This window comes from Choloepus didactylus, chromosome 8, assembly GCF_015220235.1.
Source record: "Choloepus didactylus isolate mChoDid1 chromosome 8, mChoDid1.pri, whole genome shotgun sequence".
Taxonomy (NCBI): Eukaryota; Metazoa; Chordata; class Mammalia; order Pilosa; family Megalonychidae; genus Choloepus; species Choloepus didactylus.
In genome coordinates this window covers 53,934,852-53,962,737 of record NC_051314.1, presented here as the reverse complement: position 1 = coordinate 53,962,737, position 27,886 = coordinate 53,934,852, and the positions used below count along the sequence as shown (strand labels likewise).

Genomic DNA, 27,886 nt, shown 5'->3' with positions numbered 1-27,886 from the left:
TAAGGATATGTAGACTGATTCAAACCCTTATCTCTAATTATTTGTCAGATCTACAGCTTCGTTGAGTACACTTTCTCTAACCAGAAGGTGGCGTCCACAAGCCACCTATTCCCCTCAAGCCAGTTCTCCCCCACTTTGTCTTTGTGGTGAGTGGGGGTGTGAGTTTTGTGGGGTCCAGTTGGTACACCAAGCTTGGTGTGTAGTTGGTGTTGCCCGCCCTGCATATGGGGCATGTGTCTGAGCAGTTAGGGAGGGGGGATGGCTTTAATAATCAGATCTCCCAGGTGTTCCTGGAGATTTAAAGCTGTTACAATAGTCTAATCCTTCACTTCAGTCTTGCCACTGTTTGTCTCTGCCACTGACCCACAATCCTTGTTATTGGCATATGGTCCTTGGGACTTGCGAGTGGGTCCTCCTTCCAAGCCGTGTACTCCTAGGTCCTCTGCTGAGGGATGACTGTGCTACATCACAGGTGAGCACCGTCCCCCAAGGGAGGTTCTGGGCTCCAGGGCTGTGTAGGGGCATTCCCAGTCTGCTAAATGGATGGCTGAATGGGGTGTGTTAATTTCCCCCTTTTCACACAGCTCCACCTTCCCAGCTCCAGGACAATTAGCTGAGGGTGCCAGAAAGGTTATTATCCATGCCCGATATTGTGGTGTGTGCATGTGTTGTTGGAAACACTTCCCATCACACTGGGTTGTTTGGGGTAGCTCTGGGCTGTGGTGCTGGCACTGGGTAGGAGTGTTCCCAGCCCACACGGAAGGTGGCTGTAAGAGACACACCCCTTTCCTTGGGAAGTTGTGTTTAGCGAATTTTCTCAGCCACTGGACTTGCTGCTTTGTGCCTCAGAGCTCTCTTAGCTCTGCTCTTGCCTGGGCCCAAATTGCAAGTCTTTGAGGCTTTCTGTATTGGGCTTTTTAGAGTAATTGTTTTAGAAAAAGAGAAAAAGTTTTGTTTTGTTTTTTAAAAAAAGCCCTCCTTGCAGATCTAATGGGCTATTTAAATCCTAAGAGACAAGGAGATTAGGGCCATTAAGGAACAATCAAGAAAGCAGAAAAACCAGTTCTTCAGACAAGGAAACTCCGTCTCTGGATTTGCATATCAGCCTGACTCTGTTTGAGCCCTGCCGGTCTCCGTTCTATGTTCACCAGGTCTCCAAAAAGTCTCTGTTTTTATTTTTGGGTCTTTGTTTTTTGTTTTTTTGTTTTTTTGTTTTTTTGTTTTTTTTTTTTTGCTGTTTTAGCTAGCCCTATCTCCTGTCTGCCAGGCTGACTGCTCCCAGAATTCTCCAGTGTCTGGTATCAGTGTTATCTGTCTGGAGTTTGGATCAGCACTCTGATTTTTCAGTAAGAGCCACAACTGCCCTACCAACTTAATTTATATCCCAGTGACAAATGATTCCTCCCAGAACAGTCTTCCCAAATTTAATTTCCCTTTTGTATTCCTAGAACCACTGGAAACTTACAGTTTTGGGTCATATTTTCTTCCTTCTTTATATGCCTGGTAATTTTTTATTGGATGCCAGACACCATGAATTGGATACTGGGTGTTTCTGTCTTCCTATAAAAAAAAATTCCTGAGCTTTGTTTGGGGATGCAGTTAAGTTACTTGGAAGCGTTGATCCTTTCAGGTCTTGCTTTTGAGATTTGTTATGCAGGACCAGAGCAGTGCTCAGTTTAGGGCTAATTATTCCTCATAACTGAGGAATGACCCATGTAAGGGAGAAGAAACTATCAAAACTTACCCAGAACTGCCAAAGATTTGAAAGTAACAAGCTATTAAAAGTTATTGTAATTATAGTCCATATATTCAAAAAGTTAAGTGTAGAGACATAGAAGATACAAAATAGATGCAAATCAAACAATGTAGGTAACACAAGATGTAAAAATATATTGAGGTGGGGCAAGATGGCGGAGTGCTGACATGTAGGTTTTAATTACTCCTCCAGGGCAGTAGGTAGAAAGCCAGGAACTGCGTGGACCAGACACCGGAGAGCAATTTGACTTTGGGCATACTTCATGCAACACTCATGAACACGTGGAACTGAGATCAGTGAAATCTGTAAGTTCTCGTGGCCAGGGGGTCTGTGCCCCTCCCTGCCAGGCTCAGTCCCATGGGAGGAGGGGCCGTCAGTGCTGGGAACCAGGAGGGCGAACTGCAGTTGTGGCTCTTACTGTTACAGTTTTGGGGTAGCTGTTTTGCCATGGCTCCCAACGAAATCAAGAATAATTTTAATTATAAATGGATAGCTATCTTAATTATTTTAAAATTTGTATCAACTGGTATCAAATTACCAGGAACCTGGCAACCTCATTTAGAACAATTTTCCCTTAGAATATCCAGTAGTTCCAAAACTCCAGACAGAACTACGTTAAGTATGGGAAATGGTGGCTCTGTGTCAGGAAGTTTGCTATATATAGTGTTTTGGTTATTGCTATATAACACCATACAAAAATTTAATATAATATTTATTTTGTTCATGGATCTATTTGGTCAGAACTCAGCAGAAATAACTCACTTTGCTCCACTTGGTGTCAACAACTAGAATGGTTCAAAGACCAGGGACCGGAATAATCAACAGGCTCACCCGCTCACGTTTGGTTAATTCTGGCTGTTGGGTGAGACCTCAGCTGAGACTGTTACACCTACTTGTGGCCTTCTCATATGGTCTGAGCTTCCTCAGAACATGGTGGCTGAGTTCCAAGAATGATCTCCCAAGAGAAAGGTAGGCAAAAGCTGTATTATCTTTTCTAATTTACTTTTGTCATTCACGTTAAAAATGAGTCACTAGTTATGATTGTAAATGGAATTTTTTTTATTTCCTCAAAGTGTTCATTACTAGTACATAAGAAACACTACTGATTTTGTGTGTTGGACTGGGACTCTACAAATTTGCTGAATTCATCTACAGCTCTAGTTGCTTTGTTGTAGAGTTTTCAGGACTATCTATATATAGTACATCATCTGCCAATAGTGAAAATTTTACTTGTTCCTGTCCAATTTGGATGTCTTTTTTTTCCTTGCCTAATTGCTCTGGCTGGAACTTCCAGTACAATGCTAAATAACAGTGGTGACAGTGGACATCCTTGTCATGTTCCTGATCTTAGAGGGAAAGCATTCAGTTTTTCACAATTGACCACGAAGCTGGCTGTAGATTTTTCAGAAATTCCGTTTATCATGTTGAGGAAGTTTCCTTCTGTGCCTATTTTTCAAAGTGTTTTATCAAGAAAGGTTGCTGGGTTTTGTGAAATGCCTTTTTCTGCATCAATCTAGATGATTTGTGGGTTTTTTCCCCTTCAAATTTTTTCACCCAGTACTCCCTTAATCAAATTGATCCCACTAAGTTTCTATCATTTGTTATACATACCACACCCCCTTTAGCTTTTCCAAATAAGCACTAAAATACATTAAAATAGGCTTTAGAAAAGATTAAGATGTGTTCACAGGTCAGGTTGGTTCAATTTTACTAATACACATCACAGACCAATTTCATACCCTCTGCCAGGGGGAGAAAATGGTCAAATTGAATCTGTGGTAAAGAACTAACAGCTTCTAAGGGAATAATGACAACACTCCTTATATAATCTAGTGTTCCTTGCCTATCCTAGCCAAATGAATGCCCAGACAATGCTACATACCTTGCTACTAAGAATTGAAATGTTAAAAAAAAAAAAAAAAAAAAAAAAAAAAAAACCCAGTTTCCAAGATTTAGAATGGAAAGTCAATCAATCAATCAATCAATCAATCTTGCTATGCCTCAGGTTCTAAAGTTGTCTGTAGCTGTTTATGATGATCTTCAGGGGTAAAGACAAAAGAATAAAAGTGTTTTGTTTAAAAGCTACCATAGGTTAGTATGACTTTCTGAGGAATTTAAGAATTCTATGGCCCCAACCTAAAGATTTTCCTTCTGTGGAGCAAGCAGTGTCTAGGAATCTGCTTTTTAATACCTCAGGTGATTCTAATGCAAGCTGTCCCCAAGCCACACTTTGGGAAACTGCTTCAAAAAAAAAAAAGAGTAACCACCAGTCCAATGGTGCAGGAAAGAAGATACTGTAGTGCTAAATGCCAGTTCTTAGGCATCACCATTTCAGTTCCTGTTGCCTAGCAATCTTCACTCTGGAGGCATACTTAGCAATTTAACAGAGACAGATAACACCTTCCGATATCTGTAATGCAAACATTAACCTAGTGAATCAACTGGGTGATGGGGGTAGAATCTTTTTAACAAATAAAATAGAGGTAGGGAAGCAAATGATTTTCCACTAACTGAATCACAGCAGTTCCCCCAAAAGGTTGAGAGGCATTGAACATGCAACTCAAGCTGAGTTTTATTTAAAATGTGAAAGAGATGATTCTCTAAAATGCTGGAGAATAAAGCAAAAGGATACAGTGTATTTTCTTACAAGTTAGCCAGCCTATGCAAGTACAGCATAATATACAGTACTTAAATGCTGCTAGAATTTCACAGTTTAGTGTTAAGAGATTATCTGTGTTTAGATTATGAAGAGATTCTCAGTGTGTGATACTTGGTTTGGGAGTTTACACCTTTATTCAGCGTGAACAAGGGCTCCTGCTCCTTGGCCATAACCAATTCCCTTGGGCCCAAAATTCTTTGCATAGCATCCTACAAAAGAAAAGGAAGAAATAAGTTAAGTCCACCAAGCTTTGCTAGCATTGCTAAACATCCACACAAACTCCCATATATTAAAAAATAAACTGGTAGCTATGCCAAAAAGAGTTCAACTTATTTAAAATGTAAAACATGCTATGAAGTAAGTATCTTAAAGCTGCAAAGGCAAGTCCAAGCATTCTGGTTCCATAGGATCCAGCTCATGGTCCCACTGAGTTGCAATCATGAAAATCAGGCCTATTAAGTTATATTTGTGTATATTATGTTTATATCCTCATATGGTTTGCTTAAAACACGATGCTGAAAGAAAACTATGGTGGGTTTAAGGGTTTGTGTTTTTTTTTTTGCAGGGGAGTTTTTAATGATTAGGAATAAAATTGTACTGAGGTTCTTAGTCATCTGTAAGCATCTCTGGATCTTTTTTCAAATAGCCAGTGACACCATGCCTGCTCTTCCCTATTTTCAGAGTACTGTGTTTTCCCCTTTTCTTTACGCTGGTGACATTTCAATTATCAATAGTGTAGGATATTCATATGAATAGCAATAACTGAAATTACATTTACCTTTACAATAGATTTCACCTTCTTTCTCAGTTAGAGTTGTTGATTCAAGACTCTTCCCACACTTGGCACATCGGAAACAGTTTTTGTGCCAGGGCTAAAAAAGACAGTGTGTTAGTATGTTTGAGAGGCCTTTTCTCTGCATTACAAAATAAATGCTATGGGAAGAAATGGCTCAGAACAATCAACCCAAGGTGACTGCAGTGGTTCAATCCCAACTAAAAGGTTGAAACTGGCCTTGTCCAGGATCTACATTCTTAATCACCTGTAAAAGGGCTAAGTGCTGAACCATGGAAGGTACCCTATCCTATCCTAAGAGCAGTGTCAGGCCTTGGCATAAACCTGCTCTGCTCCTTTAAAGACTACAGTTCAAAGAGACTAAGTCACTTTTCCAAAGTCACAAGGCTGGTAATTCGCATCACTTCTCCTGACTCTGGTTCACTGCTTTTTTCACTACACTAAAATAACCTGCAGATTCCAGATTTAACAATCTGGCCTTTTTAGTGGACTTTGGTTGACTTTTTACTTGGCTTTAGGAAACACCCCCTATGAAAGGAAGTTTCTTTTAAATATAGATGTGATGTGTCCAAAAAGGGCATCACTTCAAAAAATTAATGATTCAGGTGGAAATTTGTTTTAAAAAAATGGTTTATCCAAAGCATTTATTATAAATGAGTGGGGGTAGAAGGACTGGGAAAGGGGCATGGCAGAGTTATTCGCTATTATTAATTCAAAATAGCACTTTACCTTTCCAGCTCCAATGATCTTCTCGGCAGCATATACAGAATCCCCACATCTGGAACACTTCTCAGCATCTCCATATTTCTGAGCAAATTTAGAAGTATTTGGGTTTGTTGTAGGCCTGTGAGGTTGAACACTTACAGAAAGGAGAAAAAAAGAATTAGGTAACATTTTCCAAAGGGCCTCTAAGTTCACAAGGCAGAAACAATAGATTTAACTGCCATATGTCTCACAACTTAGAGGCCTTAGCTGGCTGGTATAGTGGCCAGAGTAATACTTCAATTATTTGTGGGCTCACTGTTAGAAAAAGAATGACAAGGCTCCAAAATCAAATATCTGTCCCTCTGAGTGTAAACTCAGCAGAATTAATTCTAGCCCCGCCACGAAACAATTATGCTATGCTTTATAAAAACCCACCGAAGCATGGGCAAGATGGCAGACTGGTGAGCTGTATGTTTTAGTTACTCCTCCAGGAAAGCAGGTAAAAAGCCAGGAACTGCGTGGACGGGACACCACAGAGCAATCTGTCTTTGGGCATACTTCATACAACACTCATGAAAACGTGGAACTGCTGAGATCAGCGAAATCTGTAAGTTTTTGCGGCCAGGGGACCCGCGCCCCTCCCTGCCAGGCTCAGTCCCGGGGGAGGAGGGGCTGTCAGCTCCAGGAAGGAGAAGGGAGAATTGCAGTGGCTGCTCTTACCGGAAACTCATTCTACTGATTCAAACTCCAACCATAGATAGACTGAGGCCAGACACCAGAGACTCTGAGAGCAGCCAGCCCAGCAGAGAGGAGACAGGCATAGAAAAAAAACAACACGAAAAACTCCAAAATAAAAGCAGAGGATTTTTGGAGTTCTGGTGAACACAGAAAGGGGAAGGGCGGAGATCAGGCCTTGAGGCGCATATGCAAATCCCGAAGCAAGGCTGATCTCTCTGCCCTGGGCACTTTTCCTTAATGGCCCTGGTTGCTTTGTCTATTAGCATTTCAATAACCCATTAGATCTCTGAGGAGGGCCGTTTTTTTTTTTTTTTTTTTTTTTTTTAAATCCTTTTTGCTTTTTCTAAAACAATTACTCTAAGAAGCTCAATACAGAAAGCTTCAAAGAATTGAAATTTGGGCACATCAAGTCAAGAGCAGAACTAAGAGAGCTCTGAGACAAAAGGCAATAATCCAGTGGCTGAGAAAATTCACTAAACAACACAACTTCCCAAGAAAAGGGGGGTGTCCGCTCACAGCCACCATCCTGGTGGACAGGAAACACTCCTGCCCATCGCCAGCCCCATAGCCCAGAGCTGCCCCAGACAACCCAGTGTGACGGAAGTGCTTCAAGTAACAGGCACACACCACAAAACTGGGCGTGGACATTAGCCTTCCCTGCAACCTCAGCTGAATGTCCCAGAGCTGGGAAGGGGGAGCAGTGTGAATTAACAGAGCCCCATTCAGCCATCATTTGAGCAGACTGGGAGCCTCCCAACACAGCCCAGCAGCCCAGAACTGCCCTGGGGGGACGGCACTCACCTGCGACATAGCACAGTCATCCCTCAACAGAGGACCCGGGGTGCACAGCCTGGAAGAGGGGCCCACTTGCAAGTCTCAGGAGCCATACGCCAATACCAAAGACTTGTGGGTCAGTGGCAGAGACAAACTGTGGCAGGACTGAACTGAAGGATTAGACTATTGCAGTAGCTTTAAAACTCTAGGATCATCAGGGAGATTTGATTGTTAGGGCCACCCCCCCTCCCCGACTGCCCAGAAACACGCCCCACATACAGGGCAGGCAACACCAACTACACACGCAAGCTTGGGACACCAATTGGGCCCCACAAGACTCACTCCCCCACTCACCAAAAAGGCTAAGCAGGGGAGATCTGGCTTGTGGAGAACAGGTGGCTCGTGGACGCCACCTGCTGGTTAGTTAGAGAAAGTGTACTCCACGAAGCTGTAGATCTGATAAATTAGAGATAAGGACTTCAACTGGTCTACAAACCCTAAAAGAACCCTATCAAGGTCAGCAAATGCCACGAGGCCAAAAACAACAGAAAATTATAAAGCATATGAAAAAACCAGACGATATGGATAACCCAAGCCCAAGCACCCAAATCAAAAGACCAGAAGAGACACACCTAGAGCAGCTACTCAAAGAACTAAAGATGAACAATGAGACCCTAGTACGGGATATGAAGGAAATCAAGAAGACCCTAGAAGAGCATAAAGAAGACATTGCAAGACTAAATAAAAAAATGGATGATCTTATGGAAATTAAAGAAACTGTTGACCAAATTAAAAAGATTCTGGACACTCATAGTACAAGACTAGAGGAAGTTGAACAACGAATCAGTGACCTGGAAGATGACAGAATGGAAAATGAAAACATAAAAGAAAGAATGGGGAAAAAAATTGAAAAACTCGAAATGGACCTCAGGGATATGATAGATAATATGAAACGTCCGAATATAAGACTCATTGGTGTCCCAGAAGGGGAAGAAAAGGGTAAAGGTCTAGGAAGAGTATTCAAAGAAATTGTTGGGGAAAACTTCCCAAATCTTCTAAACAACATAAATACACAAATCATAAATGCTCAGCGAACTCCAAATAGAATAAATCCAAAAAAACCCACTCCGAGACATATACTGATCACACTGTCAAACATAGAAGAGAAGGAGCAAGTTCTGAAAGCAGCAAGAGAAAAGCAATTCACCACATACAAAGGAAACAGCATAAGACTAAGTAGTGACTACTCAGCAGCCACCATGGAGGCGAGAAGGCAGTGGCACGATATATTTAAAATTCTGAGTGAGAGGAATTTCCAGCCAAGAATACTTTATCCAGCAAAGCTCTCCTTCAAATTTGAGGGAGAGCTTAAATTTTTCACAGACAAAGAAATGCTGAGAGAATTTGCTAACAAGAGACCTGCCCTACTGGAGATACTAAAGGGAGCCCTACAGACAGAGAAACAAAGACAGGACAGAGAGACTTGGAGAAAGGTTCAGTACTAAAGAGATTCGGTATGGGTACAATAAAGGATATTAATAGAGAGAGGGAAAAATATGGCAAACATAATCCAAAGGATAAGATGGCCGATTCAAGAAATGCCTTCACTGTTTTAACGTTGAATGTAAATGGATTAAACTCCCCAATTAAAAGATATAGATTCGCAGAATGGATCAAAAAAAATGAACCATCAATATGTTGCATACAAGAGACTCATCTTAGACACAGGGACACAAAGAAACTGAAAGTGAAAGGATGGAAAAAAATATTTCATGCAAGCTACAGCCAAAAGAAAGCAGGTGTAGCAATATTAATCTCAGATAAAATAGACTTCAAATGCAGGGATGTTTTGAGAGACAAAGAAGGCCACTACATACTAATAAAAGGGGCAATTCAGCAAGAAGAAATAACAATCGTAAATGTCTATGCACCCAATCAAGGTGCCACAAAATACATGAGAGAAACACTGGCGAAACTAAAGGAAGCAATTGATGTTTCCACAATAATTGTGGGAGACTTCAACACATCACTCTCTCCTATAGATAGATCAACCAGACAGAAGACCAATAAGGAAATTGAAAACCTAAACAATCTGATAAATGAATTAGATTTAACAGACATCTACAGGACATTACATCCCAAATCACCAGGATACACATACTTTTCTAGTGCTCACGGAACTTTCTCCAGAATAGATCATATGCTGGGACATAAAACAAGCCTCAATAAATTTAAAAAGATTGAAATTATTCAAAGCACATTCTCTGACCACAATGGAATACAATTAGAAGTCAATAACCATCAGAGACTTAGAAAATTCACAAATACCTGGAGGTTAAACAACACACTCCTAAACAATCAGTGGGTTAAAGAAGAAATAGCAAGAGAAATTGCTAAATATATAGAGACGAATGAAAATGAGAACACAACATACCAAAACCTATGGGATGCAGCAAAAGCAGTGCTAAGGGGGAAATTTATAGCACTAAACGCATATATTAAAAAGGAAGAAAGAGCCAAAATCAAAGAACTAATGGATCAACTGAAGAAGCTAGAAAATGAACAGCAAACCAATCCTAAACCAAGTACAAGAAAAGAAATAACAAGGATTAAAGCAGAAATAAATGACATAGAGAACAAAAAAACAATAGAGAGGATCAATATCACCAAAAGTTGGTTCTTTGAGAAGATCAACAAGATTGACAAGCCCCTAGCTAGACTGACAAAATCAAAAAGAGAGAAGACCCATATAAACAAAATAATGAATGAAAAAGGTGACATAACTGCAGATCCTGAAGAAATTAAAAAAATTATAAGAGGATATTATGAACAACTGTATGGCAACAAACTGGATAATGTAGAAGAAATGGACAATTTCCTGGAAACATATGAACAACCTAGACTGACCAGAGAAGAAATAGAAGACCTCAACCAACCCATCACAAGCAAAGAGATCCAATCAGTCATCAAAAATCTTCCCACGAATAAATGCCCAGGGCCAGATGGCTTCACAGGGGAATTCTACCAAACTTTCCAGAAAGAACTGACACCAATCTTACTCAAACTCCTTCAAAACATTGAAAAAAATGGAACACTACCTAATTCATTTTATGAAGCTAACATCAATCTAATACCAAAACCAGGCAAAGATGCTACAAAAAAGGAAAACTACCGGCCAATCTCCCTAATGAATATAGATGCAAAAATCCTCAACAAAATACTTGCAAATCGAATCCAAAGACACATTAAAAAAATCATACACCATGACCAAGTGGGGTTCATTCCAGGCATGCAAGGATGGTTCAACATAAGAAAAACAATCAATGTATTACAACACATTAAAAACTCGAAAGGGAAAAATCAATTGATCATCTCAATAGATGCTGAAAAAGCATTTGACAAAATCCAACATCCCTTTTTGATAAAAACACTTCAAAAGGTAGGAATTGAAGGAAACTTCCTCAACATGATAAAGAGCATATATGAAAAACCCACAGCCAGCATAGTACTCAATGGTGAGAGACTGAAAGCCTTCCCTCTAAGATCAGGAACAAGACAAGGATGCCCGCTGTCACCACTGTTATTCAACATTGTTCTGGAAGTGCTAGCCAGGGCAATCCGGCAAGACAAAGAAATAAAAGGCATCCAAATTGGAAAAGAAGAAGTAAAACTGTCATTGTTTGCAGATGATATGATCTTATATCTAGAAAACCCTGAGAAATCAACGATACACCTACTAGAGCTAATAAACAAATTTAGCAAAGTAGCGGGATACAAGATTAATGCACATAAGTCAGTAATGTTTCTATATGCTAGAAATGAACAAACTGAAGAGACACTCAAGAAAAAGATACCATTTTCAATAGCAACTAAAAAAATCAAGTACCTAGGAATAAACTTAACCAAAGATGTAAAAGACCTATACAAAGAAAACTACATAACTCTACTAAAAGAAATAGAAGGGGACCTTAAAAGATGGAAAAATATTCCATGTTCATGGATAGGAAGGCTAAATGTCATTAAGATGTCAATTCTACCCAAACTCATCTACAGATTCAATGCAATCCCAATCAAAATTCCAACAACCTACTTTGCAGACTTGGAAAAGCTAGTTATCAAATTTATTTGGAAAGGGAAGATGCCTCGAATTGCTAAAGACACTTTAAAAAAGAAAAACGAAGTGGGAGGACTTACACTCCCTGACTTTGAAGCTTATTATAAAGCCACAGTTGCCAAAACAGCATGGTACTGGCACAAAGATAGACATATAGATCAATGGAATCGAATTGAGAATTCAGAGATAGACCCTCAGATCTATGGCCGACTGATCTTTGATAAGGCCCCCAAAGTCACCGAACTGAGCCATAATGGTCTTTTCAACAAATGGGGCTGGGAGAGTTGGATATCCATATCCAAAAGAATGAAAGAGGACCCCTACCTCACCCCCTATACAAAAATTAACTCAAAATGGACCAAAGATCTCAATATAAAAGAAAGTACCATTAAACTCCTAGAAGATAATGTAGGAAAACATCTTCAAGACCTTGTATTAGGAGGCCACTTCCTAGACTTTACACCCAAAGCACAAGCAACAAAAGAGAAAATAGATAAATGGGAACTCCTCAAGCTTAGAAGTTTCTGCACCTCAAAGGAATTTCTCAAAAAGGTAAAGAGGCAGCCAACTCAATGGGAAAAAATTTTTGGAAACCATGTATCTGACAAAAGACTGATATCTTGCATATACAAAGAAATCCTACAACTCAATGACAATAGTACAGACAGCCCAATTATAAAATGGGCAAAAGATATGAAAAGACAGTTCTCTGAAGAGGAAATACAAATGGCCAAGAAACACATGAAAAAATGTTCAGCTTCACTAGCTATTAGAGAGATGCAAATTAAGACCACAATGAGATACCATCTAACACCGGTTAGAATGGCTGCCATTAAACAAACAGGAAACTACAAATGCTGGAGGGGATGTGGAGAAATTGGAACTCTTATTCATTGTTGGTGGGACTGTATAATGGTTCAGCCACTCTGGAAGTCAGTCTGGCAGTTCCTTAGAAAACTAGAGATAGAGCTACCATTCGATCCAGCGATTGCACTTCTCGGGATATACCCGGAAGATCGGAAAGCAGTGACACGAACAGATATCTGCACGCCAATGTTCATAGCAGCATTATTCACAATTGCCAAGAGATGGAAACAACCCAAATGTCCATCAACAGATGAGTGGATAAATAAAATGTGGTATATACACACGATGGAATACTACGCGGCAGTAAGAAGGAATGATCTGGTGAAACATATGACAACATGGATGAACCTTGAAGACATAATGCTGAGCGAAATAAGCCAGGCACAAAAAGAGAAATATTATATGCTACCACTAATGTGAACTTTGAAAAATGTAAAACAAATGGTTTATAATGTAGAATGTAGGGGAACTAGCAGTAGAGAGCAATTAAGGAAGGGGGAACAATAATCCAAGAAGAACAGATAAGCTATTTAACGTTCTGGGGATGCCCAGAAATGACTATGGTCTGTTAATTTCTGATGGATGTAGTAGGAACAAGTTCACTGAAATGTTGCTATAGTATGTAACTTTCTTGGGGTAAAGTAGGAACATGTTGGAAGTTAAGCAGTTATCTTAGGTTAGTTGTCTTTTTCTTACTCCCTTGCTATGGTCTCTTTGAAATGTTCTTTTATTGTATGTTTGTTTTCTTTTTAACTTTTTTTTTCATACAGTTGATTTGAAAAAAGAAGGGAAAGTTAAAAAAAAAAAAAAAAAAGAAAAAAGACAAACAAGGAAAAAAAAAAAAAAAAAAACGATGTAGTGCCCCCTTGAGGAGCCTGTGGAGAATGCAGGGGTATTCGCCTACCCCACCTCCATGGTTGCTAACATGACCACAGACATAGGGGACTGGTGGTTTGATGGGTTGAGCCCTCTACCATAAGTTTTACCCTTGGGAAGACGGTTGCTGCAAAGGAGAGACTAGGCCTCCCTGTATTTGTGCCTAAGAGTCTCCTCCTGAATGCCTCTTTGTTGCTCAGATGTGGCCCTCTCTCTCTGGCTAAGCCAACTTGAAAGGTGAAATCACTGCCCTCCCCCCTACGTGGGATCAGACACCCAGGGAAGTGAATCTCCCTGGCAACGTGGAATATGACTCCCGGGGAGGAATGTAGACCCGGCATCGTGGGATGGAGAACATCTTCTTGACCAAAAGGGGGATGTGAAAGGAAATGAAATAAGCTTCAGTGGCAGAGAGATTCCAAAACGAGCCGAGAGATCACTCTGGTGGGCACTCTTACGCACACTTTAGACAACCCTTTTTAGGTTCTAAAGAATTGGGGTAGCTGGTGGTGGATACCTGAAACTATCAAACTACAACCCAGAACCCATGAATCTCGAAGACAGTTGTATAAAAATGTAGCTTATGAGGGGTGACAGTGGGATTGGGAATGCCATAAGGACCAAACTCCACTTTGTCTAGTTTATGGATCGATGTGTAGAAAAGTAGGGGAAGCAAACAAACAGACAAAGGTACCTAGTGTTCTTTTTTACTTCAATTGCTCTTTTTCACTCTAATTATTATTTTTGTTATTTTTGTGTGTGTGCTAATGAAGGTGTCAGGGATTGATTTAGATGATGAATGTACAACTATGTAATGGTACTGTAAACAATCGAAAGTACAATTTGTTTTGTATGACTGCGTGGTATGTGAATATATCTCAATAAAATGATGATTAAAAAAAAAAAAAAAAAAAAAAAAAAAAAAAAAAAAAACCCACCATAACACACAGTTTTACATATGCATACCCCCAATTTACTTCATATTATTAGTACTGGAATCACATGTAACTTTACCTCAGAGGAAGAGACTGGAAATTCAGTGTTATCTTTAGCAGTTAATTTCTGCAAAAAGGTCAGCTGATATTAGTAGTCTACCATTAAGAAAGTTAAGCATGTTTTCCGAATTATTTCCCAAGTATCTTAAATAGGGGAACATGTGAATAAACTACCTACCTTAGAAGATTTGTCTATTACTATGTGATCTATTTATCTCAACTTCCCTGAATTAGAATGTTGGTATTTTTGTCACTAATTACAGGTTACGGGTAAACCATATTTTCCTTGTTTTTTTTGGCAGGAATTTTTTCCCTTCTATAAGTGGGTGCAGATATGTGCAAAACAAAAATATTTTGAGCCTAGAGAAGACTTAAAGGCCCTTCTAGAACCATATAATTTAGTTAAGCACATAAGATATAACAGCTAGCACTCAGCAAATAGAAGCAAAATACCATTAATATTTTTCTTTGACATAATTTGTTAAGTTACATATGTATCAAAATATTAACAAGAAATACTGCTCTTTTTTCATAAAAGTCTTATTCAAATTCTTCACATGCATCTTCAAAACATCTTCATCACCACTGTATCTACTTTTTGAAGTCATTTAACAGTTTTCCAAAGCATATAATCTTTATTAAACAACTTACGTGGAATTAGCATTTTTTGAATTTTTATTTGATGTGACCTTAAAAATTTTATACTAAACAAATACAGTGCTAATTCATAGAATTGGTTAACCTTAATTTCCTTAATGTAAGCATAGTTTTAAAATCTCCACAATCTACTGGATATGCTTTAGAAAGTAATCTTTAAAAGCTTATTCACAATGATATCTAACACTTCTAATTATGAGGCCACACTACCAAGAATAATTCCCAAGTCTGCCAAGTATTATGCTGACAAGAACTTCCCAAAGATTTCCTCCCATCTGCTTTCTAACAACTTAGTATCATAAGGGTATTGTTACCTTATATTACAAATAAAGAAACAGAGGTTCTGATGTTAAATAACTTGCCAAAGGGCTAGAGAATTTGTAAATTGGTGAGCCTGAACTGAAAAACACAGGTCTGTTTCAATCCAAAATGTCCTTGCCCACTCCATGCTGTCTCTCCAAGAGATCCTTATAAAAATGTTTAGTCTCTGTGATTGTTATAATTACCACATGCCCCAAGGGTGAACCTGACCACAGGTGCTCCTGGAGTTCAGAGAACAGAGTTCAGAGTCCTTCCTTGGAAAGGAAGATCCTACACCTGGTCCTGAAGGATGTGTAGAATATAGCTAGGCTAAGAGGAGGAACACAAGGGCACAGGTTGAGACAGAATAGCAGAAGGCTTGCACTGGGAAAGGTGGAAAAGAAGAGTAAGTAAAAGAGAGGGTTGAATGGTCACGGTGACTGAAAACATGGTCACAATCACTGGCTGACCTTTGGGCTCATAAATGGTAAGTTGGTTTTTGGTTAGGAGAGGGTGTACAGTTACAAATGCTTTCAAGGGTTTGAAACAACTTTGGGAAACAAGAATGGCTTTTAATAAGCTGGAAAAGGATAGCAGAACAAGGACAATGAACTTTAACAAAGAACAAGGTAAGCTGGGCTCCTGCAGATAATTGTAAACATACAATGAACGAGTCAGTCCTTGTACAACTGGTGTACAACAAGGGACCAGGGTCCCAAAACTCTGAGTGTGGAAAAAATCAAAGAACAGAGAGGTAGGCTGTAATGCTGAACACTCCCCCAATGGAAAGAGCACAGGTCTTAAAGTCAAGTCCTGACTCTATCACTCATCTGTGTGACCTCTGAGCCTTAGTTTCTTCATCCACAGAATGGGTTAACAGTATATACATTTCAAAATTATTATGATGATTAGAGTAATGAACATAAATTTTCAGAAGACAGTAGGCCCATGGTAGGTAATTATTTGCTGTATGCTAATCATCACAGCATTTAAGATTGTAAGCTTTGGATTTAGACAAGGTTAAATTCCAGGTACTGCAATTAACAGTGTGACTTGAAGCAAATTACTCATTATCTAAATTTTTTCATGAGTAAGATGGGGCTGTGAAGGTTACTGTGTGGTTATATGAGTTTATATTAACACTGCATGGTTGCTGGCCCATAGTAAGGAACCAAACAGTGGTCTTGTTCAAGGAGAGGACTTTCCAGTTTTTGTTCTAGAGTCTACACATTCAATATAAAATAGATGTGAAAAATATGAAGCTCAAATGGAGGGATAAATGGGATTTTAGAAAAAAAGGAATTAAAAGGAAATTCCAGACTTCTGGGAAGATCATGGATTAGGAAACAGCAAGGCTTACCTCTCTTCTAAAAACAGCAAGTGGACAGGAAGAAACCATCCAAAAATGCTGTTCTGGGGCTCTGAAGACCGCAGGAGTACTATGTGACATCCAGGAAACAGTGAGATGGGAAGACTGAGAAACTACAGCAAAAACTGTGAGGGAATAGCTCCTGATCATGAGCCGGTATCCATTCCACACCCTTGAGGCAAGCAGCCTCAGGCAGAGTCTGTGACTGGCTGCCATGGACAGTGAAGGGCATGGAGGTCATCTTCCACAGGAAAGGGGGAGGCACAGCCAAGGACCAAACATAGCTTCTGATCAGCAAGTCTGGATTGCTGACCTGGCTCTGAATTGCAGTTCTACCCTACCTGGAAGAAGAATCCTCATGACCATTGTTTCAAAACCACCCAGTGGAGGTTGAGGGGAAAAAAAATTTGCACGCGTGCACGCACGCGCACACACACACACACACACACACACACATTCCTTCCTAGGACTGGGGGAGAAAGTTTCCTGAATTGTGCCATCTGCTGGGCAGGCCAGGAAAGTGCAACTTTGGGGAGGGAGGGTGCTTAAAAACAAAAGTGCCCTGGCATCTTTCCTGTTCCTCTCCCCAGGGACCTTTGGAAATGTCTGTGTCCCATTTGTAGGTCCCTAGCTTTGTTCTGATCAGTTAAACACAAGCAATTCTAAAGGCCTAGAATAAGTTGAAACAAGAGTCAAAGAAGAGCCTTAACACAAAGACAATCCACAATAAAAACTCTAGGCAAGTGTTCTAGTTTGCTAATGCTGCTGGAATGCAAAACACCAGAAATGGATTGGCTTTTATAAAAGGGGGTTTATTTTGTTACACAGTTACAGTCTTAAGACCATAAAGTGTCCAAGGTAACGCATCAACAATCAGGTACCTTCACTGGAGGATGTCCAGTGGCATCCAGAAAACTTCTCTGTTAGCTGGGAAGGCACATGGCTGGCGTGTGCTCTCTAGTTCTGGTTTCAAAATGGCTTTCTCCCAGGACATTCCCCTCTAGGCTTCAGCTTCTCTCCAAAATGTCACTCTCAGTTGCTCTTGGGACATTTGTCCCCTCTCAGCTTCTCCAGGGCACAAGTCTGCTTTCAATGGCCGTCTTCAAAATTTTCTCCAAAATGTCTCTGTAAACTGCAGTTTCTCTTCAGCTTCTGTGCATTCTTCAAAGTGTCCCTCTTGGCTGTAGCAAGCTTGCCCCTGTCTGAGCTTATATAGTGCCCCAGTAATTTAATTCAGACCCACCCTGAATGGGTGGGCAACACCTCCATGGAAATTATCCAACCAAAGGTCTTGTCCACAGTTGATTGAATCACATCTCCATGGAAACACCCAAAGGATTCCAAAATCTAACCGACACTAAGATGTCTGCCCACACAAGATTGCATCAAAGATAATGGCATTTTGGGGGACATAATGTGTCGAACTGGCACAGCAAGTGAGAGAAACTGATCAGAGTAAACTCATCAAGATAATTTGATGCCTAGACAGCAGCAAAAAAATTACAAGTCATACTAAGAAACAGGAAGATATGGCCCAGCCAAAGAAACAAAAAGTTGGAAGAGATACAGAATTTAGAACAACTAATCAAAGATGTTCAAACAAACCCCCTAAAACAACTGAAGGAGATGAAGAAAAGTAAGGCTAAAGAGATAAAAGGGTATTAGGAAGATGCTGGGTGAGCATAAACAAGAATTTGAAAGCATGCAAAGAAAAATAACAGATCTTACACAAATGAAAGGCACAAAGAATGAGCATAAAAATACACTAGAGACATACAACAGCACATTTAAACAGGCAGAAGAAAAGAACAGCGACCTAGAAGGCATGACACCCAAAAAGGAACAAAAAACAGAAAAGAATGGGGAAAAACTGACAGGGCCTCAAGAAAGTGAATGACACCACAAAGTGCACAAACATACATGTCATAGGTATCCCAGACGAAGAAGAGAAGGGAAAGGGAGCAGAAGAAAATATTTGAGGAAATAATGGCCAAAAATTTCCCAACTATTACAAAAGCAATAAACATCCAAGGAGCACAATATACTCCAAACAGAATAAATCCAAACAGACCTACTCCAAGACACAAGTAATCAGAATGTCAAATGCTAAAGATGAGAGAACTTTGAAAGCAGCAAGAGAAAAGTGCTTCATCATGTACAAGGGATGCCCAGTAAGACTAAGTTCCCATTTCTCATCGGAAACCAGGGAGGCAAGAAGTGGTATGATATATTCAAGATACTGAAAGAGAAGAACTGCTAGCCTAGAATCCTTCATTTGGCAAAACTGTCCTCAAAAATGAGGGGGAGTATAAAATACAGACAAACAGAAATAGAGTTCATTAACAAAAGATCTACCCTATAAGAAATATTAAAGGAAATTCTGCAGGATGTAAATAAAAGACAGGAGAGAGAGGCTTGGAGGAGAGAATAGAAGTGAAAACTGTCAGTAAAGGTAATGGAAAGGATAAAAAGGGAGACAAAAATAAGTTATGATGTATGAATGCCAAAGAATAAAACAGCTGAAGTACATACTGCCTTGACAGTAGTATCACTGAACATTAATGGATTACACTCCCCAAAAGACACAGATTGGCAGAACTGATATTAAAAATATAAGCCATCTATGTGCTGTCTATCAGAGACTCACATCAGATGCAAGGATACAAATAAGCTGGCTGAAAGTGAAAGGTTAAAAAAAGATATTCGAAGCAAACAGTAACCAAAAAAAAAAAAAGCTATCTAGACATACTAATATCAGACAAAATACTTTAAATGCAAGACTGTTAAAGGAGACAATGAAAAAAAACAATTAAAGGAGCAATACACCAAGAATAAACAATCATAAATATGTATGCAGCTAACCATGGTGCCCCAAAATACATGAGGCAAACACTGGTAAAACTGAAGGCAGAGATAGGCATCTCGACAATAATAGGAGATTTCAATGCACCGCTCTTATCTTTGGATAGAACATCTAGACAGAGTATCATAAGGAAACAGAGAATTTGAAGAATATGATAAATGAACTAGGCCTTATGGATATATATATATATATATATATATATATATATATATATAAAGTACCCCAGAACAGCAGGCCACACACAAGTGCTCATGGATCATTCTCCATGTTGGGTCACAAAACAGGCCTAAATAACTATTTTTAAAGATTGAAATTATACACAGCACTTACCCTGATCATAATGGCATGAATCTAGGAATCAGTAATAAGAACTGGAAAATTCACAAATATATGGAGGTTAAACAACACACTCTTAATCAGTGGTTCAAAGAAGAAATTGCAAGAGAAATCAGTAAATATTATCAAGACGAATGAAAATGAGAAAATACATAATAAAACTTATTGGATGCAGTGAAGGCAGTGCTGAGAGTGAAATTTATAGCCCTAAACACCGACATTAAAAAAGAAGAGCTAAACTCAAAGACCTAACTGCACATCTGGAGGAACTAGAAAGAGTATAGAAAACTAATCCCAAAGCAAGCAAAAGGAACAAAATAATGATTAGAGCAGAATTAAATGAAATTGAGAACAAAAAAAGAGGCAATCAACAAAACCAAAAGTTGGTTCTTTAAGATCAATAAAATTGACAGACCCTTAGTTAGAATGGGAAAAGATGTCAAAAAATAAAATCAGAAATGAAAGGGGGGACATTACTACTGACAACTGAAATAAAAAAGATTGTAAAAGGATACTATGAAAAACTGTATGCTAAACAAATTAGACAACTTAGATGAAATGGACAATTCCTAGAATCACACAAGCAACCAAAACTCCAGAACAAATAGAAGCTCTCAACAAAGCTATCAAGAGTCGAGTTTGAAGCAGTCATCAAAAACTCCCAAAAAAGAAAGAAAAGCCCAGAACCAGATGGCTTCACAGGTGAATTCTACCAGTCATTCCAGGAAGAACAAAAACAGTCTCTTCCAAAACACTGAAGAGGAGGAAACACTACCTAACTCCTTCTATGAAGCCAACATCACCCTAATAGCAAAGCCACATAAAGATACTACAAGAAAAAGAAAATTACAGACCAATCTCAAATGAATATAGGTGGAAAAATCCTCAACAAAATACTTGCAAATTGAATCCAATCCAAATTAAAAGAATTATACACCATGATCAAGTGGGTTTTATACCAGGTATGCAGGGATGGTTCAACACAAAATCAACTAATGTAATACACCACATTAACAAATCGAAGGAGAAAAAGCACATGGTCATCTTGATTGAGGCAGAAAAGGGATTGACAAAATTCAGCATCCTTTCATGATAAAAATTTCAAAAAGTAGGAATTGAAGGAAACTTCCTCAACATGATAAAAGGCATATATGAAAAACCCACAGCTAACATCATACTCAACATTGAGAGACTAAGAGCTCTCCCTCTAAGATCAGGAACAAAACAAGAATGCCCACTGTCACCACTGTTACTCAACATTGTACAAGAGTTCTAGCTAGAGCAATTAGGCAAGAAAAAGAAATAAAGGGCATCCAAATGGAAAGGAAGAAGTAAAACTTTCACTATTTGAAAAAGATATGAATCATATATTTAGAAAGTCCTGAAAAATCTAAGCAAAGCTACTAGTGCTAATAAACAAGTTCAGCAAAGTGGGAGGATACAAGATCAACATGCAAAAATCAGTAGTGTTTCCATACACAAGTAATGAGCGATCCAAGGGGGAAATCAAGGAAAAAGTTCCAATTACAGTAGCAACTAAGAGAGTCAAATATCTAGGTATAAATTTAACCAAGAATGTAATGGACTTATACTCAGAAAACTACAAAACATTGCTAAAAGAAATCATAGATGACTTAAACAAACAGAAAGATATTCCATTTTCATGGATAGGAAGACTAAATATCATTAAGATGTCAATTCTACCCAAATTGATTTACAGATTCAATGCACTCCTAAACAAAATTCCTAACAGCCTACTTTACAGAAATAAAAAAGCCAATTATCAAATTTATTTGGATAGGAAAGGCCGCAATTAGCCAAAAACATCTTGAAATAGAAGAGCATAGTTGGAGGACTCACACTTCCTGACTCTAAAACATATTGCAAAGCTACACTGGTCAAAACAGGATGGTACTGGCATAAAGACAGATATACAGACCAATGGAATAGAATTGAAAGCTCAGGAACAGACCCGAACATCTATGGTCATGATTTTTGACAAGGCTGCCCAGTCTACTCAATTGCAAAAGAATGGTCTCTGCCACAAATGGTGCTGGGAGAACTGGATATCCATATACAAAACAATGAAAGAGGAACCCTATCTCACACCATATACAAAAATTAACTCAAAATGGGTCAACGACCTAAGTATAAGAGCCAGGACCATAAGACTCCTGGAAGAAAATGTAGGGAAACATCTTCAAGATCTGTGGTAGGAGGTTTCTTAGACTTTACACCCAAAGCATGAGCAACAAAAGAAAAATTAGACAAATGAGATCTCCTCAAAATTGAATACTTTTGTGCTTCAAAGGACTCTGTTAAGAAGCTGAAAAGACAACCTACTCAATAGGAGAAAACATTTGGAAACCACATATCCAATAAGGGTATAATATCCAGAATATATAAAGAAATCCTACAACTCAACAATAAAAAGATAACTCAATAAAAAATGTGAAAAAGACATGAATAGACAATTTTCCAGAGAGGAAATACAAACAGCTGAAAAGACGCTCAACGTCATTAGCTATTAGAGGAATGCAAATAGGGAAATACAAATCAAAACCACAATGAGATATCATTTCACACCTACTAGATGGGCCACTATTAAAAAACAGAAAACTACAAGTGTTGGAGAAGATGTGGAGAAACAGAAACACCTATACACTGCTGGTGGGAATGCAGAATGGTACAGGTGCTGTAGAAGACAGTTTGGCAATTCCTCAGGAAGCTAAGTATTAACTGCCATATGATCCAGCAATCTCACTACTAGGTATATACTCAGAAGAACTGAAAACGGACGTGAACAGCAATTTGCACACCAATGTTCACAGTAGTATTCACAATTGCCAAAAAAAAATGAAAACATTACACATGATGGAATATTATTCAGCTCTAAGAAGGAAAGAAGTACTGATGCATATGGACAACATGGATAAAACTTGATTATATTAAGTAAAATAAGCCAGACACAAAAGGACAAATATGGTATGATCTCACTGATATGAACTAATAACAATGAGCAAACTCATGGAGTTAGAATCTAGAATATAAGTTACCAGGGGATATGGGGGGTAGAGAATGAGATGCTTTATTTGTGCAGAATGCTTAGTAAGGTTGATTATAAATGTTTGCAAAGGGATAGAGGTGATGGTAGCACATTATCCTGAGTGTAATTAACAGTGCTGAATTGTGTGTGTGATCATGGAATGAAAAGGGAAGTTTAGGATCATGCATGATCACTAGAAGGAAAGCTAGAGGATGAAACATGAGACTGTATAACATAATGAACCCTGTTGTGGGCAATGAATGTGGTTAATTGTACAAATATAAGAATGTTCTTCCATGAGCTAGAACAAATGTACATCACTATTACAAGTGTTAATAATGGGTAATGGATGGGAAAAAATATACCTAATGCAAACTACGGACTATAGTTATTAGTAATAGTTTCATATTCTTTCATCAGCTGTGACAAGAGTACCACACCAATGCTAAGTGTCAATGATAAACTGGTAGAAGGAATATGAATGAGTGTTTGTTTTTGGAGCAATGAAAATGTTCTAAAATTGATTGTGGTGATGAATGCACAAATCTGTGATTGTACTGAGTACCACTGATTGTATACTTTGGATGGACTGTATGGTGTGTGAATAAAACTTTAAAAAACAAAAATGCTCTTCCCCCCTTTAAAAAAAAAAAAAAAAAAAAGCAATGTGACAAGTGATGGGCATGCACGCACGCATGCATACACACACACGCAAGCACATACACACACAAAAAAAGCTGCCTCTTGGCCTTTTAACGTTCCAGGGGAAGGGTTCCAATAAAGAGAAACACTTTAGCCTTGACACAAGGGAAAAAAAATAACAAAGTAGATCTGCATGTAATGGCATGGAAAGACCACAGAGACAAATGTAAAGAGAAAAAAATGCAAATTGCAAAATACAAAAACATCATTCCATTTATGTGAAAAAGAAAACGTTTCTCTATGAACATATACCATAAACATATCCCAAAAATTCTGGATAAAGAAGCACCAAATTAATGACAGAGGAAAAGCTGGGTGGGGAGGGTCACGCTATATGTTTCTGAATATGTAACAAGAATTCATCAAGGATTCCTTTTATAATTGCAAAATAAATAAAAGCTTGTAAAAATAACAACAAAAAAAAGAAATTCCAAATGAAGAAATTTAATGTGAAGATGAAATACCAAGTGAACTTCAACAGATTTAGCACCTTGCTACTTTGGTACTGAGGCCTTTAACACTAGTCTCTATTTAGTCAAACATCAAAAATAGGAAATAATTTCATATTTAAGTAGGAATTTTTAGGCTAGAGAAAAGTAATTTCTTGATGAGAAAAGAATCTTACATAGAAAGAATGACAGGAATTTTCATTTACTGTTTAAATGCACATGAGAAACATTGATTCTGATAATGCATTCTCTAGCATTTGATTTCATTATATCTGGTCTCCAGAGTTTTGTGACTTTTTTTCAATGGAAGTAAATTTAAATCACTTGCTTTTGCCAACATCATGACTCAATATACCTTGGAATCTTACAAAACTAGCACTAGAAATCAATGGATTAATTAATTGAAAATGTTATTATATCCAAAACTGTCTATATTTGGGACTTTAAGATCAGTCACTGGTTTACAGTAGAAAATCTGAGTCATACTTTGGTTTTTTATTTAAGCTAAAATCTGAAAACTCCAGGGTTCTTGTTCACCAAGGAACATTAATTGTCATAACTCATTTCTGAAAGTAACATACACTCTCCTAACTCACCTCTCTGGCTTGATGCCCAGCCTCTCGCCACGGTCCATGTTGAGGGTGCCAGCACCCTGGCCATAACCATAGCCTTTCGGTCCATACTTCTTTCCATAGCAGGACTTGCAGTAGATCTCTTCATCATGAATTGCCACTGTTGTGCTATCTAAATTTTTCCTGCAAACCACTGAAAGGGAAAGTTAGATTCTGATGTTTTTCTTAGAACAACGGAAGCACAGATACATGATCTGTAAATGGTCAAGTCAGAGGCTCTCACACTCCTAGTTTATCCTGTGGTTTCTCAAAAGCCACAGGCAGCATCTGGACTGGTCGGCTGTATTTGAGGATTATTTGCCTTCCTCCATGGATATGATATTTGTTTCAAAAATATACCAGAGTTTGAACATCCAAAGGCTATAAGCTTTTCATATTATTTGTCTCTCTGGCAGGAGGGAAGAAATTTCAGAGAAGGTTATAATTACGTGAACAGAAGGAAAAAAATCTACCAGCATTTTGCTGCTCATAATCCTCCAACACTCAACCTCTTCAGACTCTTCATACCACATATTGTTAAGTCACAACCTAATAAAGAACAAAAGGATAGCTGGGTGCCTTGTAGGAGCTGTCCCTATAGTCCCTCCTCCTCAAAAAGCGGTCCCCTGGGATAAAAACAATTTTAAGTCCAGAATTCTAGTCTTCATCACTAGTCCAGAATGGGAAAAAGCATTATTCATTAATATCCCCACCAGCTTCTCCAGCAGTAGTAAGTATGCCTGAAAATTGTCAAGTGGTTTAAAGTCTGTTTGTTTTCCCTTCTGTCCCAAAGGAGAATAAATTTTTTCTTGATGGATTTCTTGCCACAAGACATTTCCACGTTTCTTACTTCATAAAACTCTCAAATGTAAATCATATTTTATCCAGACATTATTTCACTAAAATGTCAGTTAAGCTTGAGGAAAAAAACAAAGAGTGAAGGTGCTCACTGGTAACACAGGGCAACTGGAAATACCTACCCAAGAAATAAAAAGATGAGTGTAGTAGAAAAGGAGATTTTGTCCCCTTCTTATATAAGGAGGGTGGGGGGGGGGAAGCAGGGATAGAGGGAGGATGAAAGAGACAGAGGGAAGGAAAAACTGAACAAGCTGACTGGTTTAAAACAAAGTTAAATTATGAAGTTTCTATTATTTCAGACTGAAGTCATCTTTGTTAGAATAAAATGACATCATCTATTCTGGAAGGCCCATCACCTACTTGTTGAGGCCCAAGTACAGAAACATATTTGCCCAAAGATACAGTAAACCTAATATCACAAACTGCTGAAAACAGCAAATGCTTAACACAAATATAAAATCAGTATGAAAACATACTTATTTTCATAAAATATCTATTAACCAAAAGTTTAGGTATATGAACATTTTACCATACAGCCACTGCTCCTTCCCCCAGTCCTCATCCTGTTCTCTTCAATAAAGTCTCCACAGGTCTAAAAACTACTATGAATTATTTCCTCTAAAGGTTTCAGTCAGTAGAGACAAGTATTAGGAAGGTGTAGTAAAAACGACCAGTGAAGATCTTGACATTTAGTAAACATCAACTTTATGATATAGTCTTTAGGGCTTAACCTGAATGAAATGCAGAATAATTCCTAAAGTCTACATTTTCTCTTTGTTCACAGACTCTCTTAGATACAAACCTACTGACAAATAGATTTTTTTTTTAAAGGTAACTTCTAAGAAGAAATGGTTAAACTAGATATTCTGAGAAACGGTAGCTCTTCTGGAGGCATAAATTGCAATCATTCATTGTTGTAATTTTATTCTTTGTAACTGCAACTTTCTATATCTCTTTCTAGTTGTCTGTGAGAAAGTTATACTATAAATATGTCCAGACACTTTAAATGCTGAGACCTAGAGGAAAAAAAAGACAATCTGAATTTGGGAGAAGTTTTTTTCTGGAGATTATTTCTTAATGTAACTGCATTTATTTTAACATACTTAGTTTCTTACAGCAGTTTTCACTGTACAGTACTATAGATGCAGTAAGAGTCTATATGCATTGGTAGGTTCTTCTCCAGGCAGTAAATGTATTAAATAAAAGTTGTGATTTGAATCAGAAGAATAAGATTAATGAAGAGCTTACTTATACTACTACTCTACTGTCTGAAAACTGAGAGAGGGAATTTTTTTTTTTTTTTAGTTTGGGGGCTTATCTCTTGTTCTATTTCTCTCATTTTCTGGTATTTAATGTCCTTAGAGCATATAAGGCATGTGTTGTTTTATGTCCTACTTCCTGTCTATGCTAGACACTGATAATTTTCTGTCTAGTAGAAGTAGTAAATCCCAACTTGACAATATAGGATTTTCATACCCTGACGTACTTTTTATCAAATTTAGTATATCAATAACCAGAAATAACTGAACATTCACTACCAGAGAAGGTAAACTTTGAACTTACAGGGTTTTATCATTTGAATTTCAATTATCATTGTTTTAAGAAACAAGCAAGTAGGTTTCAAAGAGAAGGCAGCCAGAAAGAAAGAAAAAGCTGGGGCAGATGCAAAACAATTTATTCATTCAAAAAATCAGGGCCAAGCTTTACAGTGTGCCAGAAACTGTGGTAGGTGCCAGACCAACATAAACAACACTGACCTCACGGTAAAGCAGGAGAGACAGTCGTACTAAAAAGTAAAATACGATCAAGACCGAAAGGCCAAAATGGAGGCCAGAAACTATAGGGACTCAAAAAAAGAGTATTTTGGGTCACCTCTGCTGTCCTTGCTTCTGCCAGGCTGAGCACTTATGATGTCTAAGAGGACAGAAAGGCAAAAACCACTTCTGTTTTTAAAATAACTTTTTATTAGTAAAAGTTAAATTTTTTGTTAGCAAAACTACAATTTTTCCCTATACAGGTAAATTGAAACTTATACATATGCATTCTGTCAAAGGTCAAACACTGAGTGATACTCACTGCACAGAAAACAGCAGCGGTGGAAGCTTTTCCCATCACACTGCACCTCTTCCGCATGGTACACGGTCCTCCCACAGGCCCCACACTTGTTTCCACCTCCCCAGACAGGCATTCTGAAGAAATAAAGGACATGTTAACTCATTAGAATGTTCCCATATGGCACAAGGTGTATTATAGGTTCGCTAGAGTTGGTTAAACCTACAGGCCAGCTGCAGATTTTGTTTCTTTATGAACCACTCTAATCACATCTATAAAAGGCTTGCATGCCTCCAAAATAACCTCATCTCTGCTCCCAGATTACAGCTCTTTCATTTAGAAACTCAGGCTTGCTGTACACAAGGT

The 27,886-nt window shown here is 38.4% G+C and overlaps 1 protein-coding gene across 1 annotated transcript; it reads right to left on the bottom strand.

The window, feature by feature from the left end:
• Positions 1-4,303: 4,303 nt before the first annotated feature.
• Positions 4,304-27,683, bottom strand: CSRP2 (cysteine and glycine rich protein 2). Its single transcript, XM_037847964.1, has 5 exons — positions 27,545-27,683; positions 24,596-24,764; positions 5,938-6,067; positions 5,194-5,287; positions 4,304-4,624 (listed from the first exon to the last, which is right to left on the bottom strand). Exons 1-5 carry the CDS (start codon positions 27,654-27,656, stop codon positions 4,548-4,550), a joined length of 582 nt encoding a protein of 193 aa, XP_037703892.1. The 5' UTR covers positions 27,657-27,683; the 3' UTR covers positions 4,304-4,547.
• Positions 27,684-27,886: the final 203 nt, after the last annotated feature.

Excerpts from the sequence above, each read along its gene's own strand:
- CSRP2 (XM_037847964.1), bottom strand. The coding sequence starts at position 27,656 with ATGCCTGTCTGGGGAGGTGGAAACAAGTGTGGGGCCTGTGGGAGGACC. Across the intron at positions 6,068-24,595 it reads CTGGGCATCAAGCCAGAGAG|TGTTCAACCTCACAGGCCTA; the intron begins GTGAGTTAGGAG and ends CCTTTCTGTAAG. Across the intron at positions 4,625-5,193 it reads AGGTGAAATCTATTGTAAAG|GATGCTATGCAAAGAATTTT; the intron begins GTAAATGTAATT and ends TTTCTTTTGTAG.